General features: G+C 48.2%; 1 protein-coding gene across 1 annotated transcript in view; it reads left to right on the top strand.

Annotated features, from left to right (window-relative positions):
- Nucleotides 1-21,028, top strand: part of tspan9a (tetraspanin 9a) — a 54,126-nt gene that overhangs the window by 22,424 nt on the left and 10,674 nt on the right. The window contains 2 exon segments of the mRNA XM_062462297.1: nucleotides 17,427-17,618; nucleotides 19,157-19,231. Coding sequence (XP_062318281.1) covers nucleotides 17,427-17,618; nucleotides 19,157-19,231 — 267 coding nt within the window.

Raw genomic sequence — 21,028 nt, 5'->3', positions numbered from 1 at the left:
AGGAGGATTTGGGGTGGTGCAGCATCACGAGAGAGTTAAAGGAAACCGAGGGAGACTGAGTGGGAGGGAAAGACAGAGAAGGAGAGGGTGGTGGAGAAAAGATGATGAAGCCTAATGTCAGCCTGTAAATATAGCATCAGATCAGCCATGCCACGTGCAAGGGATATGCCAGCGTCAGGGTTTACTGTGCCAAGACTGATGGATGAGGCAAAGTGGCCAGTCAGTCACACACATCTCTCTCTCTCACACACGCACGCACGCACACACACACACACACACGCACGCACGCACGCACGCACACACACACACACACACACACACACACGGGATCGGTTTTTACACTCCGATCACATTCTTCTGGGTGGAAAGAAAGTTTGACTCGGCTCACCCCAAGCAGGTGGTGGTGGGTGGTGGTTGGTGGTGGTGGTGGGTGGTGGGTGGTGGATGGTGGATGGTGGTGGTGGTTGGTGGTGGTGGTGGTGGTGGTGGGTGGTGGTGGGTGGTGGTGGGTGGTGGATGGTGGTGGTGGTGGATGGTGGTGGTGGTTGGTGGTGGTGGTGGGTGGTGGTTGGTGGTGGTGGTGGTGGTGATGGTGGTGGTGGTTGGTGGTGGTGGGTGGTGGTGGGTGGTGGTGGATGGTGGTGGTGGTTGGTGGTGGTGGTGGTGGTGGGTGGTGGATGGTGGTGGTGGTTGGTGGTGGTGGTGGTGGTGGGTGGTGGATGGTGGTGGTGGTTGGTGGTGGTGGTGGGTGGTGGATGGTGGTGGTGGTTGGTGGTGGTGGTGGTGGTGGGTGGTGGTGGGTGGTGGTGGGTGGTGGATGGTGGTGGTGGTGGATGGTGGTGGTGGTTGGTGGTGGTGGTGGGTGGTGGGTGGTGGTGGGTGGTGGATGGTGGTGGTGGTGGGTGGTGGGTGGTGGGTGGTGGTGGTGGGTGGTGGTGGGTGGTGGAGGTGGTGGTGGTGGTGATGGTGGTGGGTGGTGGTGGTGGGTGGTGGAGGTGGTGGTGGTGGGGGTGGTTGGTGGTGGGTGGTGGAGGTGGTGGTGGTGGTGGAGGTGGTGGTGGTGGGTGGTTGGTGGGTGGTGGTGATGGTGGTTGGTGGTGCAGAGGAGCTCTGTCTCAGACCTGGGGGCCACGCTGGCCTGCCCAGCCCAGCTGGAGCTGTGCTATAACCCTGTAGAGCAGAGGGGAGCTGCTTCGGAAGCCCTGGCCTCCCGGTCATCTTTACTGCCGCCTTCCAGCCCAGCTCCAACCCTGTGCACGGTTCACCTTCCCGCTGTACTGTGCCTGTCCACACAGCACGCTGCAGATTAGCATGTATTTAGTGGCTCTTGCTTGCCTGTAATTGCTGTCCTCTGCCCCCAGGTTTTTTTTGGAGGGGAAGCTTCTTATTCAACACCAGTTTTTAAATGAGTTTTTTTGCTGGATCTCTATCCGTAAAAGGGAGATGGGCCGGGATTACAAAATTGATTATAAAAAGGCTCTCACAGTCTGTTGTTCAGACATTCATTTTACTACAGTTCCCATGAGCACTCCTCTTAGCCTTGCACTCCCATCCCCCTTCTCCTCCCTCCTCTACTCCCTCCCGCCCAAACTTTGGCTTGTTGAATTAAGGTTAATGTTGTGTTGCATCTCTTCTCAGTGTTACTGCCTCGGGAAAACAGCTCTTATTTGTGCAATTTCTCTCTCTCTCTCTCTCTCTCTCTCTCTCTCTCTCTCTCTCTCTCTCTCTCTCTCTCTCTCTCTCTCTCTCTCTCTCTCTCTCTCTCTCTCTCTTTCTCTCTGTCTGTCTGTCTGTCTGTCTGTATGTCTGTCTCTCTCTGTGTGTCTCTCTCTGTCTTTCTCTTTCTCTCATTCAGGGTACTTCTATGTGACAGAAACAGCATAATGAACGCGTACGGTATGCTAACATGACATTTGTTATGTGATTATGTTGAACATCTATAGTGGGTTGTTTGCCTGGCCTTGCAATACGCAGGAGATATGCATGGCAGCCTTCACATTCACTGCAGGCTTTCACAACAAATCTAGGTCGACAAAAACACACTGCCCACTTTTTTCCGGCAGATTCTTTTTTGTTGTCGAGTTGTACAGGAAACTCAGCTGGCAAAATGCAAGAGGATGATCAAATCATGTCATTTTCAGAAATCCTTCTCTCATAATGATGTGATCCGGCCACCAGACCTGTAAGCCCGATGACGAGACCTGAAGAGTACATTTACATTTAGCAGACGCTCTTATCCAGAGCGACTTACAGTAAGTACAGGGACATTCCCCCGAGGCAAGTAGGGTGAAGTGCCTTGCCCAAGACACAACGTCAGTTGGCATGACCGGGAATCGAACTGGCAACCTTCGGATTACTAGCCCGACTCCCTAACCGCTCAGCCAACAGACTCCCAGAGTAGGAGCGGACTGGCTGATGCTTACCACTGGGAGACCGAAGTAGCAGGGGCAGGCATAGCTTAGTAAGGCTGGGTGCCACCCTGCTCCCACCTCTCAGATGCTAACATATATGACATATATTTAACCCTCTACAGCCTTCTGGCCACTGTGGGCAGAGTGTGGGCGCCGGGTCAAACCTCTCATAAAGGCTTTCTCTGTGCCAGTGTCCTGGCCAGATGAAATGAGCTCAGCACACAAAGGAGCCAGAGATAATCAAAAAATTTCAGAGCCTGGCTCCATTATAGTGTCTGTTCCCTGGTGGCATCGGAAGTCTACAGCTTAACCTCTCCTAGAGGATCAGAGGGGAGTACTCCAGCAACATTAAGTGATTATTGTCTGTGTTAGGAGAGGAGATGGGAGGAGGGGTGGGGAGGGGAGGGGCGGGGCGGGGCGGGGTAGGACAGGGCAGTAGAGGGGATGAGATGAAAGGAAATTAAAAGAGGAGAATATAAAAATAGGGGTGAGAAAAGGAGAGGAAATGGGAAGAGAGAAGTACAGATACTGATACTAAGAAAAGTTATTTACAGGTTGGTTCGAAAATCGATAAAAGCAGCATTATTAATGTTATGTGTCATCTCAGTATTCTTTCAGGCATTTTTGGTGAATGGAAAATAAGCTGAATAAATTCAGTTTCGAACAGTACTGTTTAACTGTTTAGATTGAGTATGTGAGAATGCTGCCTCATCTGTCAAGGCCTTTTACCATAGAGATGATGTTTTCTCCTTTCACTATTAGTGATGAGAGAAACCTGCCGTGGCTGAAAGGTTGGGTTAGAGTTTATGAATTTGATGAGTCAGGATATTTCATGTCAACAAGCAACCTCCAAACATCATTTATTTATACCGTCTTTGTATTAAGGAAAATAAAAAGCTTGAACTTTCCAAACCTAAAATTCAACATGACGTCAACGCTGCAGAACTTTCATGTCTTCCCCTCCATCCCTCCATCCCTCCATTCTTCTGTCTGGTTGACTGCTGTAGTGCTATGATGTTTCTATTATGGATGGCTTCCGTTTCCCAGAGAGAGAGGCTCGGCTTAAACTCTCAGTCAGACGATCAAACTAATCTTCTCACTGCGTCAAAGATCTCTGTCCCTCTAGTCCCAATCTCTCGTCGGTGTACAGCAGCAGATTAAGGCCCCCGGTCTCTTTCACTAAGCTCACTAAGCAGATGGACAGATGCCGCTGAAGGGTTGAGTTCTTTCATTAATACAGATATTTACATAGATGAGCCTGCGATCTCCCTGTTCCCAGGGCTGGGTTTATACGACACACCTTTGAGGATTCAGGTCAGCACAGGAGGCACCTCAGGAGGAAACTCTCTTTATTAGGTGTCTTCAGTGGATGTGTGTGTGTTTATGTGTGCCAAACCTGGCATTTTGGTGTGTCATGACTTTAATTAATGTTAGAGATGGATGGTATCCAGATGTTCCCCCTCTCCATTTCCTCCATGAAGTGTGTGAGTCAGCTTTACTGAAGCCTTCCCCACAGTCTAACGCTCAAGCTTTCTTTCTCTCTTTTTCATATCCATTTGCGCTAGCTTCTGAAGGTAATGTGGGTCAGGGACATGCTGTGTATCGGAGTGTTTTCAGTGTACGAGAGGACCAGACTTAATGAAAAATGTCTTATCTTTTATTACTAGGAATCCCATAGATCAAAAAAAGTCCCCCTCGACACCGAAGGGAGAGGCCAGTAATTAGATGGGAATTAAGCACAGTCAAAGAGATATGTTCAACACTCACTCTGCAGTCGATGAAAAATGAATTTTCTATCAGAATATCAAAAGCTCTATATTGTCTTATGAAATCCCTTTTAGTCATGAATAGAGGCACTCATGGCGTTTACACACTTGGTGCTGCAGGATGACTACTCAAAATGTTTTATTTTTTTAAACAATTAAGCTAAAAAACATTAAGTAATCTCCTAAATCATGTATTCAAGTGATTTCTGGATTCATTTGCGATATTTTAATCCATCCACTTACCTACTAGATTCTCTATGCGTAAAAATAAGTAGCTTGCTCAGCATTTCTATGTTCTCTGTCTATACAAAACCACACGCTTTTTAACATTTAATTAAGATCAAATGAATTCTGCAGAGGGTAGCTATATTTAAGTATGACTTTGAAAGTAAAATGACAATAAAAAGAATCGAACCAATCCTGTCCCCTTTCATTGTAATTCCATTTGCCAAGCACACACACACAAAGTATTTATCACAGCTATGTCATGCCTAGGCAGGAAGGGAGCGCTGAGATTCCCCACAGTGTGGAGCTTCCCTGTCGTCTGCTACGCTAGGCGCTCTGGGAAGGAGGCTGTGAGCCATGCCAGCCCTGCTGCTACGGATGCAGTGCTCACAACCAGTGCATGGTCCCGCATGCTGGCATCGCTATGACACGCATGGTCCTCTGCCTCGGCACAGGACGTCTGAGCTCGGTGAAAACCTTCTCTCTTTCTCTCTTTGCTTCTCTCTCTCTCTCTCTCTCTCTCTCTCTCTCTGTCTTTGCCTAGTCTAGGCAAATACTAGACCTCTCCCTCTTTCTTCGCCTCTCTACCTCCATGTCTCTTTTGATCTCTCTCCTGTACGCTGTACTCTTCCATCAGACGCAAAGACAATGGTCTCCTCTAAAATGTATCAGAGTGAACAATAGTGATGTTAGTGGTCTCAATACTGTTCCATGTGGTTCCATACCATTCTTACACACCATCCTGCTAAACATAACACACACACGGAATAGTGTGACTATGGTCTTGTAAGCGGTGGTGTAAAGTACTCAGTGTACCCCCTGTGTGGTCCAGTCCGGCCTCTAAATATAGCCACCTTCAGTCAGTGCCTGGACCGACTCACCTTACCCTGTTATATGGACCTGAGGGAGAGAGGGAGGGGGAAGAGAGGAATAGGAGGATGTGAGACAAGGGGAGACGGAGCAAGGTAGGAAAGGGGAAGAGAAACTAAAAGAAAGTGGACTTTGAACAATCAGAACATTCTACACACAGAACTTTTCATTGCATTCAGCCAACTGTCATCCAAAGAAATGTTTGAGTACAGAAACCATTCAGAAGCTGACAGTAGTCTGCTTCCACATACAACATCCTGGTTTGTATTTACATTGCATTTTCTATAAGCTACAAGAGAGAAGAGCCTGAGTTTACAGGAAATCCTAGTGGAGTTTTACAAGCCTCTGACATGCACCTGGCTCATGAGGTGGCTTGTGTGTGTGTGTGTGTGTGTGTGTGTGTGTGTGTGTGTGTGTGGGGGGGGGGGGGGTAACAGGGGAGTCCTCTATGTCTTGGCACACCTGTAAATCAGTCTTAAGGCAGAGTGTTCCCACAAGGGCAGTGTTAACAAAAGCAACCTATGAGGTCTGAAGCATTCTGCTCTAGTCACACACACACACCCTTCTGTTCCAGGAAAAGGTTTAGGACCAGGGGCCACTCACAGATTTTGTGGACCAAATAACAACACACACACACAGCTGTCTCTGTCATGGCTCGATCCATGTGAAGGTTAGATGATCTGAGAGATGAGGAGGTCAGGGCTCATAGTGAGGACCGCTGGGCTCCTCCCCCATGACCTCTGACCCCTGCGCCGGCTCCTACACCAGCAGCGACAGTAGAGGACAGATGAAGTTATGTGTCCCAGGAGAACATGTCGTCCCTCAGACAAATCCCTGGCAGTCCATAGGCAAGATCATGTATGATCAACTGCGCCATCCAAAGCTTGCTTCTACAGTTTGATCTTCCCTGCTGAGTTTTCTAGCTGTGTAACGCAGAACTGTGTGAAGCAGCGTGATGAGAACAGAGGGGAATGCTGTTCCTAATGGCTCCCTTGGCTGTGGAATTATGTTCTGGGGATGGGATTTGTGTCTGTGTTGCTCTGTATGATCATTCCCGTCTTCACACAAACACAACACACGTGCTCACACACACACACAACATGCAGACACACACCTAAATACGGCACAAACATATACGTGCCGAGTAAACAAATGATCAGCTCGTCCCAATAAGCCCCTGAGTTGTGTCTTCAACCTTTAACCCTTGTGTTATCTTCGGGTCGTTCTGACCCATCAGTCATTGTGACCCACCGTCGTATTGCGACAACTTTACCGCATACAAAAACAAAGTGAAGCATTTTCTTTTAACCGTTGGGCTGTCTCAGACCCCCCACATTGCTAAGGTTAAAAGAAAATTATTTGTATTTGGTTTTGTATTGGGTAAAATTGGGTAAACACAACGATGGTTCGTTATGAACCTTTGGGTCATGTGACCCGAAGGCAGCACGAGGGTTAAACTTTCGGAATGAAAGTGAATTTTCCCTTTTTGATGTTCACATCGTAAATCCCTCGGAAAATTAATTAGCTGAGGAAATTAGGAAAAGGGGTCTGAACATTTGTCAAAAACAGACATCCATATTTTATAACTTTGATATTCTAGAAGTAGCAAATAGGGCACCCTATTTGGGGTTCATCCTTGTGTCTGCTCCCGGCCCTTAGCTCATCTGACACAGGGATGTCGGCTCTTTAAAGTGGATCCAGTGATGCCGACTATAATAAGAAGGATGACAGCCTTCAAAGGCTCATTGATTGGTGTTGCAAAATGGCAAAGGTTAAGGTCTTAGGGATTACTATCCTTTATAGTGGAGGATGACATGCCAGTCATCATATCCTGCAGCCCTCCGCTCATGGGCAGGAACCAGCTAACCATAACTGCATTGGCCTCGTGTCAGAGACAATATCCCGCCTGGAGTTTCCTTCATACTGAAGGCGTCGTCTTTGAACGTGTGTATGATGCCGGCCTGTCGTCCTATCCCTACCTGTGTGCCCTGACAGGATATGGTGTGGTTATCAGTATGGAAGAAGTGGAGAATCGTTGAGCTATCTGAAGGACACTCCTATCCCCTCCCTAACCTACAGCCCCCCCTAGCTAGCCCGCGGGAGCGTACATTATGCAGTATTAAACAGGAGGCTGACCTTTGACCTGCTGATCACACACTTGATCAAACAAGCAAGACCATGTTCTGCTGGTGAAAATTACAAGATCTTTCGGGGGCGTTGCAACGGTAACCTAGGATACGGTGAATGTGCAACTTCTATTTATCTTCTCATACCTCCACCTTGGAATAATGAGAATTGATTTATTTGAAGGCCATTCTCAGAGCAAGCCAAGATCCATATTTCAGTGTGGTCTGTCTTTCTTCCTTGGGTTGACCCGGCAACCCTGGAAGACCAGTGAGGAACAGTAATATTGTGGGATAAAAGAGGTTTCACCTTCAGATGCTGTTTCCACTGAATGGGTTGATCTCATTGATGGAGCTGGGAAATATCTAATGCGTACTGCTGTTTGCATGATTGGCAGGCATTATGGACCTTCCCCCTGCCCTCTGTGGCATTTGTATTCATTTATTCCAGCGAGGGAAGGCGGTGGGATCGGGGAAATGGAGGCTGGCCGGGGGGGGGGGGGGGGGAGGAGCAGAATGGTGGATGGTGAGAAGAGAGCTGGGCAGTGTTTGATACTCTGGTCTTGTGTGGTGGAGGACATCAGCTGTATCACATTACAGGCTCTCATTCTGTCAGAACACAGCTGTCAGAATGGGCTAACAAGATCCCTCTCGCACACACACATATATGTGTGTGCATAAAATACGCACACATACACCTAGTCACATACAATTTCACCTTGCTGAGGTCTTCCCCTGTGGCCCCAGTCAAACCTCACCCATTGATGATAGAGCTGCTGCAGTGACGTTCCTGAGCGGGCTACAGAGATCCACGGTGGGATGTGCTAGACATTTGTCTCTCACCAGAGCTGGCCCCTTACACACCCCATAAGACCTGTTCTAATTAGCACGTCGACTGTAAAGACGCAGCCAATGAGCCATTACGGTTGGTCCGGGGGAGGGGGGAGGGATCCGAGCAGCCATTGTGTCTGCACCATTGCACCACCATAAAACCTGACCTTTACACAGGTCAAAGCGCAGGGTGCCACAGCCCCCTCTGGTGAAGTGTGTGTCACTGTGTGTGTTTGTGGAACTGGTGTTATAACCATTTGGGGAATTGAGTTGTAAATATAGAGGGTCTGTTCAAGGCTGGAGTGCGCAATTGTATTGTGATATCTTCATATAATATACAACCCCCCCATTATTATCACTGACAAAGAAGATTCCTTCAACCCTGCCTGGTTGTGAGGGGAGGCTCCCCGCCTCTGTCTGTATTTCTCTTTCAATCACTTTCTTGTGTACTGTACTTTTCTATCAGCCGCAAATAAAATGGTCTCCTCGGAAATGTATCAGAGTAAACAACAGTGCTGTTAGTGGTGTTAGTTTGAAGTCAGTTTCATTCAGTTTCTCGCTGAATCCTAAATCGCCTTTTTGTAGTGGTGAATGGTACAGGGACACGCACTCAGGTCCTTCGTTTGAAAATGTGGAGACACCAGCAGGTAGAGAGCAGTTTCATCAGCATTCACATGGCTGTGCCTCCAGATATCTCTGGTTCACGAATACTGATGGGGTGCGTGTGGGTTAGTATGGACCCAACGTGTTGTTTTGTGTTTTGAATCTGTGTTCTCTTACATTCGAAATGTATTAGGAAACAAGTTGCTCCTCACTTACAGATGTGAGGTTCAACATGGACGTGTGTGCGTTTGTGTGTGCGTGAACGTGTGTGTGTGTGGACTGTTTTCCTCAGTATTCCCCAGTGCATCCTCATGTAAATGTGTTGCATCAGCAGGTCTTTGACCCAGCTGGGGTAAGTGGCAAGGAAAGGAGTACAAGAGTACGAAGATATTCTCTTAAGAAAACACCTGCTTCCTGAAGGCTCAAGCAGACAGCCAAGCAGCTGGCCAGACTTCTCTACGGCGAGCAGTGTTGAGAATCAATAGCAATAGTTTGGTGAAAGTACTGCACTCTGTAGTAAAGCTGTCCTCCAACCTTCTATCCTTCTCTAATCAGCATTGTGTACTGTATGATATATCCATGTTTCTCTTGTTAAACTCTCTCTTTCTCTCTTCTTATTTCTCTCTCTCTCCCTCTCTTGTCTTTCGACTTCCCTCCATTCCCTTACATTTTACTGTTTTACTGGGGGGGTGAATAATGTACTCCACAAACAGAAGATAAGGATATTAGGAAGTGTTTTTTAAAGCCGGTGGGGGTTCTAAGTGGCCCTGTGGCCTGTGGCGTCCCAACCAGAAGGTCTATTGATTACACGTCTGTGTATCTACTCTGCTAGTCAGGGCAAGGTTTTCTCTTAAGTGGATGTGCATATTTTCTGTCTGGCCTCCCACTGGGACATGCAATGTTATGCACTGCATATGAAACCGTTTCCAAAACTCAGCAAGCGCTCGATATTCACAAGTGAACTGTGCATTCGTTTAGTTTGCCACCCGCATCCTGCAAATGCCAAAAGCAGGTAAAAAAGAAGAAGAAAAAGGAGACAGCCATTCCACATCTGTCGACGTGTTTCATCGTGTGCAGTTTGTCAGTTGCTGTAGCCGAACGCCAGCATGTCGGTGTGTTCTGAGCGACTGCAACCCTACCAACCGTCACGCCGTGATGTAATGGTATCGGAGGTTTGACTGCGACGAGAGCTCTGATGGATGGGTCTCCATGACAGTAGATCGGATTTGGAAGTAGGGAAAGGGGTGATGGTGGGAGGTGGGGACAGGGGGTGGGGGAGGGAATGGCTGCAGTAATCAGACACCCTCTCACTCTCGGTCAAGACGCAGCCTTCCACAGCCCACCCCCCACCTCACCCCAGCACCCTGTGTCTTCATTTGAAGGTCACACAGACCAGTCTGTTCCATCCCCCGGTCGTCCCCTGGTCCTCTGGAGCGCTCTGTGGCCCCACGCCTGCTGTCAGACTCTGCTGTCAGACTCTGCTGTCAGACTCTGCTCTCAGGAAGCTGAACCGGTACCTGGGTCTCGCAGGCCCCAAAGCATGCCTGGGAACAACAACCAATCTGCTGCTGTTGTTGTTGTCTTCCTGTGCTGGGAGGAGGTGCTCATACATGCAGCATATGGACAGCTCCATCACTGGACAAATTACTGAGGATGAAGCCACTGTTTACAAACCCAGGGGATGGAGCTAGCTGCCCTGGAATGTTGAGTTCAGCATCTTCACTGTGTGCGTGTGTCTGTGTGTGTGTGTGTTTGTGTGTGTGTGTGTGTGCGTGTGTGTGTGTGCAATGAGCTTGTGTCTCTCTGCACAGAGCTGTTCATGATTACTCAGCTGCCCTCCAGTGGGCTTGTCCATGTGAGCAGAGCCTCTGTGTGTCTGCGTTCCAGCTTCAGGCCCAAGGCTTTGTTTCTGCTACAATACAGCATGAGGCACTGTCTAATAGACCCTCTGTAGCCTTGAGCCTTGTGGACATTCCCCCAGGCTGTGACACAGCCTCCTCTCTGTCTGTCCACCTGGCACAACCCCCCTCCCCCCCCCCCCACCCCCAACCTCCTTCCAGCCTGCTGAGCCACCAGCACGTACACACACACACTCTCATTAAGCTCTTTCACAAAGGAGAGGCCGAATGTCTTTGTGGATCAGACGCTGTTATCCTCTGGCAAGTCTAAGAAAAAGCATAACTATTGTGTTTGTGTGTGCGTGTGTGTGTGTGTGTGTGAGTACTGGAAGGTGGGTGGGATGGGTGGCTAATGCTCCAGCAGCGTTAATAAAGCCAAAGCTCCCATTTCAACAGATATGGTCTGCTTTCATTGCGCTCACATGCCCCGTAAGGTAGAGAGGTCTTTATAAAGTTGCAGTTTGATGTCAACAGTGAAATGCAACATTCCCTTCTAATTAGACGCCAGTCTCTCTCACTCGCTCTCTCTCTCTTATCAGCCCCATGTAAGTGGTTATTCTGTTGTCCCCATTAGAACTTCAAGGCCTGTGGGTGATCTTTCATGGTGTTCCAGGACCTGTCGCTGGCCGGGGGAATGTTGTGGGTTTAAGACAGAAGACAGCCGCCCTGTCTCCCTCTCTCCTTCTCTCCTTCTCTCCCTCTCTCCCTCTCTCCCCTGTCCTCTTTGATGGAAGCAACTGGATAAACTCAGAGCACTGACAAGGGTCTTTGTTGTTCTGTGCTTATTTGTCAGTTTGTCTGTTTGTTTGTGTGTCTGTGTGTCTGTGTGCATAGCTGCCTGTGCGCTCGGCCCTCGTCGGACGTGCTTGCGTTCCGTGCAGGGTGTTTGCGGTGCTCGGCCAGTCCCAGAGTTCACGTCTCTGACGCCTGCATCTGACCCCGTCCCACAGCTGTGGTGAGCCAAGGAGACAGACTGAACCCTCCCTCCTCCCCAAATCGCTTGCTCTCTTTATCTCCATTTCTGGCTCTGCCTCCTTGTTTTTGATACATAATTGAAGGCGCAGCAGCGCCCTGTGCTGATTAAACTGTCCTGTTGAGCCGCCGGAGATTCAGCCACGGGCGTTAAAGAGTTCTCTTTTATTTTTTGTATTTTTTCCATTTCAGCCTCCCATCCTGCTCCCCCTTCTCCTCTGATGGTGGAGGCTGTCAGGGTGTAGGCAGGGAAGGAATGAGACAGGGAAGGATGGAAGGATTGTGTGGGACAGGTCGACCTGGAGCCTGGGTTCTTCGCTCTCTCTCTCTCTCTCTCTCTCTCTCTCTCTCTCTCTCTCTCTCTCTCTCTCTCTCTCTCTCTCTCTCTCTCTCTCCCCCCTGCTCTGAGGGATTTAGAGTCACTCCCGACTGAACGGGCCTTCCAGCTGCTCTCAATCAAACGGGATTCATGGTGTCAGGACACAGGGGCTGGTGTGTGAGCGGGTCCTGTGTCGGCAGGCGTCGGCTAAATACTGCTACATTGACTAGACTCGGCTTGTCAATCAAGTCTTTAGTGGACTTTAACCATGCAGAACCTGCCGAGGTCAGCAGGATCCTTCCCTGATGAGTGACGCTTGATGCAGACTGTGCCGAAGGCAGCAGGGCAGCAGGACTGGGTGGAGCCATTCAGAACCCATGCTGGTACATGAGATCAGAGCAATGGGTGTTGGGGGCATTGCATAGTCCCACTTGCAAACCACACAGGCAGAGAGAACTGTGTAGACAGTCACACAGTCCATGCGTTGGTTTGTCCGTTTTCGGAGAAATCTCACACACTGTCTATCACCCAGAGGCTTTAACCAGGCAGTATGTGAACGTGTTACCTCCCACATTGCTTTTTGTGCAAGACAGATATAAAGAGAGAGAGAGAGACATACAGTAGAGCGAGATGTTTAGATAGAGAGTTGTGAGAGAGAGAAAGAGAGAGAGAGACATGTTCTCCTTAATAATTGACCAGTAATTCCAGCTTCCATCTGCTCCACAATAGTCACCCTGGGATGCCCTAGAGGTGAGGGAAGAACCCGAGAGGGAGGACTACACGGAACGCAATAGAGAATTTACCGGAAAGCAAAGAGTAGTGTCCTTCTTATTGCTCACTGTGGGTTGTTTAGGCTATGATTGCATCTCGAAATCAATGCCTTCCATTTGAGGAAAGTTGGAACACAAGAAGGGGCTGAGAAATGAACATTTACATTTAGTCATTTAGCAGACGCACTTGTCCAGAGCGTAAGTACAGGGATATTCTCCCCAGGGCAAGTAGGGTGAAGTGCCTTGCCCAAGGACACAACGTCATTTTTTCACGGCCGAAGAATTGAACCGGCAACCTTCTGATTAATAGCTCCCTAGAGACTCCATAACCGCTCAGCCATCTGACCCCCCTACTTCACCACTCTGTCTCTGTCCTCTGTCTAGCTCTACCTCTGCCCTGTTCTGTCTCTAGTTTCTCTTCTCTCTCCCTCTCTCTCTCTCTCTCTCTCTCTCTCTCTCTCTCTCTCTCTCTCTCTCTCTCTCTCTCTCTCTCTCTCTCTCCTCTCTCTCTCTCTCTCTCTCTCTCTCCCCCCCCCTCCCTCTCTCTCTCTCTCTCTGTCTCCCCCCCTCCCTCCCTCTCTCCCTCCCTCTCTCTCCCTCTCCCTCCCTCTCTCTCTCCCTCTCTCTCTCTCTCTCTCTCTCTCTCGCTCACTCTCTCTCTCTCTCTCTCTCTCTCTCCGTGACTGTACAGTACAGTGTTGTATCTACATAAACAAACATCTGTATTTGACACAAACAAAGATGCAATCTACACAAGGAAGATTGTGATTTTATTTGGGTGAAGATAAGCAACTTGTTGTTTGTAAATAAACTCAGTCCTGACTGATGCTGCGTTGCAGCGATCTGAAGACATTGCACTGGAGAGTTTTGACATTCTGCCTGAGTCATGGCTGCAATGGTTCACAGTTAACTGAGTTTGACAGCTGCCTGAAAGGCCTGGTTCTTATGACTAGCCTGGTAAATTGATTCGCGAAGAGTTTCAAAGATACCCTCTCTAATTTGATTTCAAACTAACTTACTGTAATTGAGTTTCAGGATGATGCAGTGCAGAAAATAGGAAACTGTCTTTTTTCTCTCTGAGTTTTAAATATTTTGAACAAACCGAATATGTAACAGGCTGATAGACTCTGCTCTGCTTGTTCCATAAATCCCTGTTACAGGATCTCACAGTATGACACCATGACACAAGGTGACACCATTCGTTTTCATTCGAGGTGCTCAACATTCTCTGTCTTCATGACGAGATCTCAGTGTAAAATCAATGTTTGTTAAGTGCCAAGTGAAACGCGGTAACGCCAGAGCATAGCTGAATATACGTTTTTCCCAATAGTAGAGAAGAAGAATGGTTCAGTGCGGTGGGATGATAAAGCAGTAAAGCTGCTCTATACCTCTGAGCCGTCAGGAGACAGCTCCCTGGTTTTATGGCTATTCTGCTGTAACGTTTCTAGGGTTGTAGTTTTCCTCACACTAACATTCTGTTTTTCATTCTACTCTCTCCCTGGGGTAGGTTTCACGATGGTGTCCTTTGTGAACACTCCTGGGTGTCTCTGTTGTAAAGGGTATGCTGTCAGATCGTTAAACTGAGCTGGGACAAAATTCAGATGGTCTCCCCAACACATGTACATAAACACATACTGTACACACACACACACACACACACACAATGCACACACACCCGCAAACACATTATCCTGTCTGGTTGGCCAGACTGGTTCTCAGTGACTCCTCAGAGAGGAGGGGTTTGAAGGAGTCCCGACCCATCCCAGTCCTCCGGAGCCCCTGGGGGAAAGATTGAAGTGGCATCTCGCATCAGGTTGCAGGTCACTGTAGCGACTGATAACATAGTAAGGCAGGGTGATGTAGAAACCTCTCTCTCCATCCCTCTGTCTCTCTTTCTGTCTCTCTAACATGCCTCACAGTTTCAATTACCCTGACCTTGGGCCTGGTGCAGAGCCCACACAGCAGGGATCCATTTATCCCCTTCAATAGAGGCATCCATCCTGTCCTCAGACCTCCCCACAGCACTAATGTTGTCAACCCTGGCAGGAATGCCAGGGAAATTTGGACTCAATTCCGACTCAATTTAATCTATAGCTCACCGCAAAAGGACTGTGGAATAATGCAGTCACAACTCAGTAAAAAGGTTGGATCAGGCAGGAAGATCTGGAAGTTCGTCTGTCCTTGACTGACTCTCTGAAGCAAATAGAAAGACCTTCACAGCTGTGTTTTGAGTGTGCTCATGGCTTTTAGGGTTGCCTGGTATTCAACTGTTGGTCCAGTCCATCTCCTCTCCATGTCCTCTTGCCACATCATTTCAGCCATTTCTCACGCTCGCAAGCAACACTGTGTATTTCGCACGCATTTCAAACACTTCTCACACTGAGAAGTAAGGGATACTTACTAGTCCGCCTATATACAATCAATGGACGAGGCGCAGACACACTGAGGGACGATGTCTGCTGAGATGATAGTTGTCTCGAGTTATACAGAGTTAAATGCCAAATCAGAAAACATCACCAGGTACGGTAATCTCACACCAAAACCTTTGATGAAACTTGAGAGCCCTGCCCCGATCACATGACCTCAGCCAGGGTGCTCATCTTTGTCTTGTGACAGAGGCTCCAGCTCCAGACAGCACCAGGCTCAAGCAGCTCAAACAGCACAGAACCTTCTTTACCCTGCTCAGCACGCCAAACGCTTTCCATTACTGCAGCCGTATTGTTAACGGCATGGATTTCTTTTTCCATTTTTGCAAATGTCAGCTAGCTCACCTTAAGCCCTGCAGTATGTATATGAAGCCTTATCTACTCATGGACGGTGGCCCACCCACACGCCCCGCCAACCCCCACTCCCGAGTGTAAATGTCAGGGGTTAATGGTGGTGGTCCACCTCTCAGCGGGCACCACTGGGGGGGAGGACGGGGGGGTGAACTCTGTGACTGGTCCACAGTTTATGTCTGGTGATAGCCACAGCCTTCAGAGCTCATTAGAGACCCAGCCATCTCTCCTCACCCCTGACAAGGGACATGAGTTCACCTCTCTTGGTTACCGTCTCGTCACAGGCCTTCTCTGTCACCCCCCCACTGCAAACTGTCAGATACACACACACGCTCACACACACTCACACACTCTCTCAGAGGGAAGATCACTTTGAGAAGACACAAGCGTTACTCAGACCCCTCCCCCCCCCCCCCTTCCCTCTCTACATAATCTCCTGAATGCTCACAAGAGGTGTACGATCTTGCTCTTACATATACAGTGCAAACAGTATGGGGGATATCACTTAACCTGTCACTCTCTTCAGCTTTGCTCTCACTGCGGAGGTCTCTGGGTGTTCTTGATGTCAGATACAGGGACGGTGCTGTGTGGATTACAGTTAGGTGCACTGGAGTTCTCTTCTGTAAGTGCTCTTTACACTTAGTACATGTCCAAGGTGCTGTTTGTCAGTTCAATTAAACAGGTAATTTACCACGCGCACCTACTGTTACAGTGTGTGCGCACGGGATTAATCATTCGTCGCATTTAAAAAAAACTTGAAATTAGCCTAGCTATTTTGTGCGTGCGTGCATCTGTGTGTATGCGTGTGTATGTGTGTGAGTTTTCGCCCTGTGTGCGTGTCCCACTGCGGGCATCAGGTTTGTTAGGGTGTATAGCCCTGTATACATTTCTGACAGGTGTTAATGTGTTCAGGAGCACCAGTGCAGAGATGGAAAATGAGGCAAGGAAGGAGGGGTGGGGGGGTGTTTGTGGGACGAGAACATGGAGGATGGCAATGTGATGATATAAAACAGTACCTAACCATATTTCACCTAATTGGAATTTCTTACTCACGGCAAGATTGCGTTTGATATTTCATTCCATTAGGTCGGGGGGGGGAAATGTTACCACTTACCTCCTTGCTGATATTTCATTCTGGTCCGCCTGCCCGTCCGCCTGCCTGCCTGCCTGCCCTGCCGTCTGGGCCGACACCCCAGCCTGGCCCTGCTCTTAACAGGGAAACATGGCTGGTGCTTCAGCAGGCTCACATGAACACGCTCACGCATTAATGAACTCGCGTTTGAGACCGGTTGGACATCACTAGGGTCTCAAAGACACACACACACACACACACAGGAGGCAGAGTGATGGAGAGTGGTGGAGAAGCCCAGGGGTACTGCTCCCCCTAGAGGCTCATTCATGTCTAACATGTTCTTGTGCGCTCCAGGTTGGTGTGCCTTGAACAGCCCACATCTGGCCCTGTTCCTCTCTAATCTCAAACAAAGCTTATCTGTTTATTGGCTGTAATTGGTGTAAAAGTGGGTCATTTGGAGGTGCTTGCTGATGAATGACAGGTTGACTGCCTGGTCACTACTGTGGTAATGAAGCTCAGTGTTCAGACGAGTGTGTGTTCGGAGCTTCTTCGCGTATTCAGTCTTCATCTCCAATATGCTCTCAACATGTGTGTGCATTCATCCATAACATATCAAACTTCCTAACCAGAACCAGTTGTTGCATGTCATAACACTTTGTGGTGGAGCTTCAGAGTTTGAGCCCCTCCAAGTTTCCCTCCCAATGTGTAGGTGGTGCTTGTTATTTTGAAACACGTCTTGGCGGTGTGTGTGGTCCTCTGACCTGCTCCTCTGTCTTTCCCATCATGCAGCTGTGCGGCTGCGGGCTGCTGGGCGTGGGCATATGGCTGTCTGTGTCCCAGGGCAGCTTCGCCACCTTCTCCCCCTCATTTCCCTCGCTCTCCGCCGCCAACATGGTGATTGCCCTCGGCGCCATCGTCATGGTGACAGGCTTCCTGGGTTGCCTGGGCGCCATCAAGGAGAACAAGTGCCTGCTTCTGAGCGTGAGTTACTATGATCTCTACCATCCGCCCACGCTCATACACAAACACGCTGTACTCTCTCCTTGGTACAGACATCAAATCAGAGACATATTCCCTTTCTATTGTAGATTCATACACCTTGTTTCAAACCACGTAATAACATTCTTTTTTGTTGCTCAATTATATCGCTAAACATTTCAGTTAACAAAACACCGGTTTAAACTCACCTTTTCACACCGCGTCAAGTACCTCGATTGACCGACGCACACCGACAGCGTCGCCAAGTTTGAGCCGTGTCGTGAGATAGTGAGATATACTTTCTATGGGAGTGTCCTCAGCAGAACCTGCCCGCTAACAAGCTTGTCAGGGGAGAGCAGGCTAGCGACCGACCACGGAGTCTCCTGGGGAGAACGAGACCGCAACTTCAAGGGTCTCTCACAGTGGAAGTGAACACTCTAACACAGGCTTTCAGTCATTAGACTCAGAATAATGAAGAGACCCTCGAGCTGGTCTTCTTTGTGTCACTTACAAGTTTTAATTATGTAGCAGTCCTAATGGCAATATGTATTTATAAAACCAGGCTGTGCTCAATTATTAAATGCAACAAAAATTATGTTTGTTTAAAAGTGTAGCATCTGCAAAAAGTTGCGCAAGAGGTTTATATGAGGTTCCATCTCTGTGTTCTAATGGTTGAAGTTTGAGGGCACTGGGGGGGGGGGGGGGGACAGGAGAGATTATCCGGCGGTCTGTCAGTCCATCTGTCAGTCCGTTTGTCTGTCTTGGTAACCCTAAAGTGGAGTAAAGCACCAGAACCACTGTTCCTCCAGGGATCAGCTGGCTCGGATGCTCCACTCTGTTGTTTCTGAACATACTAAGTGAACAGCTCGGTTTGGGTTGGATTTATTTACTGTTCAGAGAACCTTTACGGTTTCCCCTCTTTTCTGTCATGAAAATAAACCAAAGCAAGCTTAAAAGAGATTACTTTCAAACAGTAAATTTGCGGTATATTCGTCCGACATCAAAAACATGAAAGAGAGCAGAACTCACAAAAACACACACACTTTCTCACTCACACACACATCTGCTACAGCGATCATGGCATCAACATTCCTTTTAGACAAGCTGTTCCTAAAACTTTCAACACCAGAAGAAAATATGCCAAACATATTGGTGAGGGCGAGCCAACAGAATGTACTCAATGAGACACTGAACTGGCCACCTTCAAAATTCAATAAACAACTCTGGATATTCTTACTGTGATTGCTATTTCATATGGAACTTGACACAAATAATAAACTCAAAAATAAACATGACTTTAATAGATGTTTCTAAAACAGTCTTTCAGCTGGAAGCAGCTCCCATGCTGGGAAGGATAGATTGGGTAAATATTTAGCCGAGGAAGAGAAAGAGAGAAGAGGAAACAAGAGGAGTGCGTGGGAGATGAATCTGCAAAGGAATTAAACCCCTCCTCTACCTTCCTCCCTTTTCCTGACGGCACTCGCTCTCTCCCATCTCTCTCCTTCCCTCCCCCGTTCCCTCCATCTTTGTCTGGCTCGCAGTTTTTCATCGTCCTGTTGATCATCCTGTTGGCAGAGCTGATACTTCTCATCCTGTTCTTCGTCTACTCAGATAAGGTAAGGAGCTTTTCCCAATCCTTGTGTCTACATACAATCCACCAGTATAGTGCCAGTTGATTAGCCTGGACATGGCCCGTTTAAGGATGCGAAACATGCGGAAATGCATTCTGAGCACACACTGTCAAACACACACACACACAAGACGTGAAAGATAAAATGCAACATAAGCACAGCCCAGATTCTATTGGCGGTTACAGGTTTCTTTTTTAGAGTGACTTGTCTCTCAACATGACGATTACTATTTTGACCCTGCAGGGGTCAAATCAAAGTCAAAGGTTAGGCCATACTATGCAGGTCCACCCTGACCAGTTGGCTTCCTGTAATTGGTCCTAAGCTCTCTCTTAGTCCTCTATCTCCAGTGTCTGCCCAACACCTCAGATCACCATTTCTGTTGATCTCAGGGCCAGACCAGACCTGTGTGCTGGCATGCAGCAGTAGGCTCTCTATGGCTGAAGCCGTATGCTGGTATGTGAGCTGGTGTCTTTGGAAGAACATTTGTGGCATGTAAATCTCAAAAGATTATTACAGTCTGTGAGGGAGAGTTTTTAAATGTCTCCTGTTAGTACCTCTGACACAACCAAACCACTCATGAAAAGACACATATTTGTTGCGTAGGTCAAATGGTCTGGCAAGTGTTCGTTCATTTTTCAAGGGCATTGTAGATGCCTGTCTTCTTTACAGAGTTAGTCTATTTCTCCCTTCAGGTCTGAAGCGTAGGCTTTTTTCTAAGGTTATTGCTCATTCTCTCACCTAGATAAAGGAATCCATTAAGCAGCCAATCCAATCCCCGATTCTGATCTTTCCCTAAAGTAAATATGGCTGGGCTTTTATCACCACATGTTAGCAGTTTAACATCCAGAACACACATTTCAATAAAAACCTAGTGGGAGCAACTTAATTTACTAGTCCCACCATAACTGCCACATGTGAAGGCTTTGTCTGTGTGTGTGTGTGTGTGTGTGTGTGTGTGTGTGTGTGTGTGTGTGTGTGTGTGAGTGTGTGAGTGTGAGTGTGAGTGTGAGTGTGAGTGTGAGTGTGAGTGTGAGTGTGAGTGTGAGTGTGAGTGTGAGTGTGAGTGTGTGTGTGTGTGTGTGTGTGTGTGTGTGTGTGTGTGTGTGTGTGTGTGTGTGTGCGTGTGCGTGTGCGTGTGCGTGTGCGTGTGTGTGAGTGTGTGTGTGTAGGGGGGGGGGAGTAAATGTGGGAGTCAGGTGGCTGAGCGGTGAGGGAATCGGGCTGGTAATCCGAAGGTTGCCAGTTCGATTCCCGGTCATGCCAACTGACGTTGTGTCCTTGGGCAAGGCACTTCACCCTACTTGCATCGGGGGAATGTCCCTGTACTTACTGTAAGTCGCTCTGGATAAGAGCGTCTGCTAAATGACTAAATGTAAATGTAAATGATAGATGTGAGGGAGAGGACTAGCGATAGAAAGACAAAGAGTTGCAGTCCCGTGGTGAATACTGGATGGGTCTGTTGCAGTATAGCTTCCTCTACTGTAAAAACCAGTTTGCATCCTATCCCAGTCTGTTGGAGTCAATAACCCCTGGTGCTTTATGGTCCCTGTGTCTGAGCAGAAGAGCGTGTGTTTGTGCTCCATTCAGAGCTAATGGGAGATGAAATGATGATAAGGCCGAGGCCCCAGAATACATCTGTGTTGGCAAATCTGTTACTGCAAATGATATGAGCTTACTGCCTCTTTGTTGTACTAGGACGTCTGTGGTACGATAGCTGTTGAGATTGGTATTCTTCCTTCTGTATTCTGTGGCAGCATATGAGCAGTGCAGAGATGAGATGAT

Source organism: Osmerus eperlanus, chromosome 5 (assembly GCF_963692335.1).
Source record: "Osmerus eperlanus chromosome 5, fOsmEpe2.1, whole genome shotgun sequence".
Lineage (NCBI taxonomy): Eukaryota > Metazoa > Chordata > Actinopteri > Osmeriformes > Osmeridae > Osmerus > Osmerus eperlanus.
The sequence above is the reverse complement of the archived record's forward strand: the minus strand, read 5'-3'. Positions and strand labels throughout refer to the sequence as shown.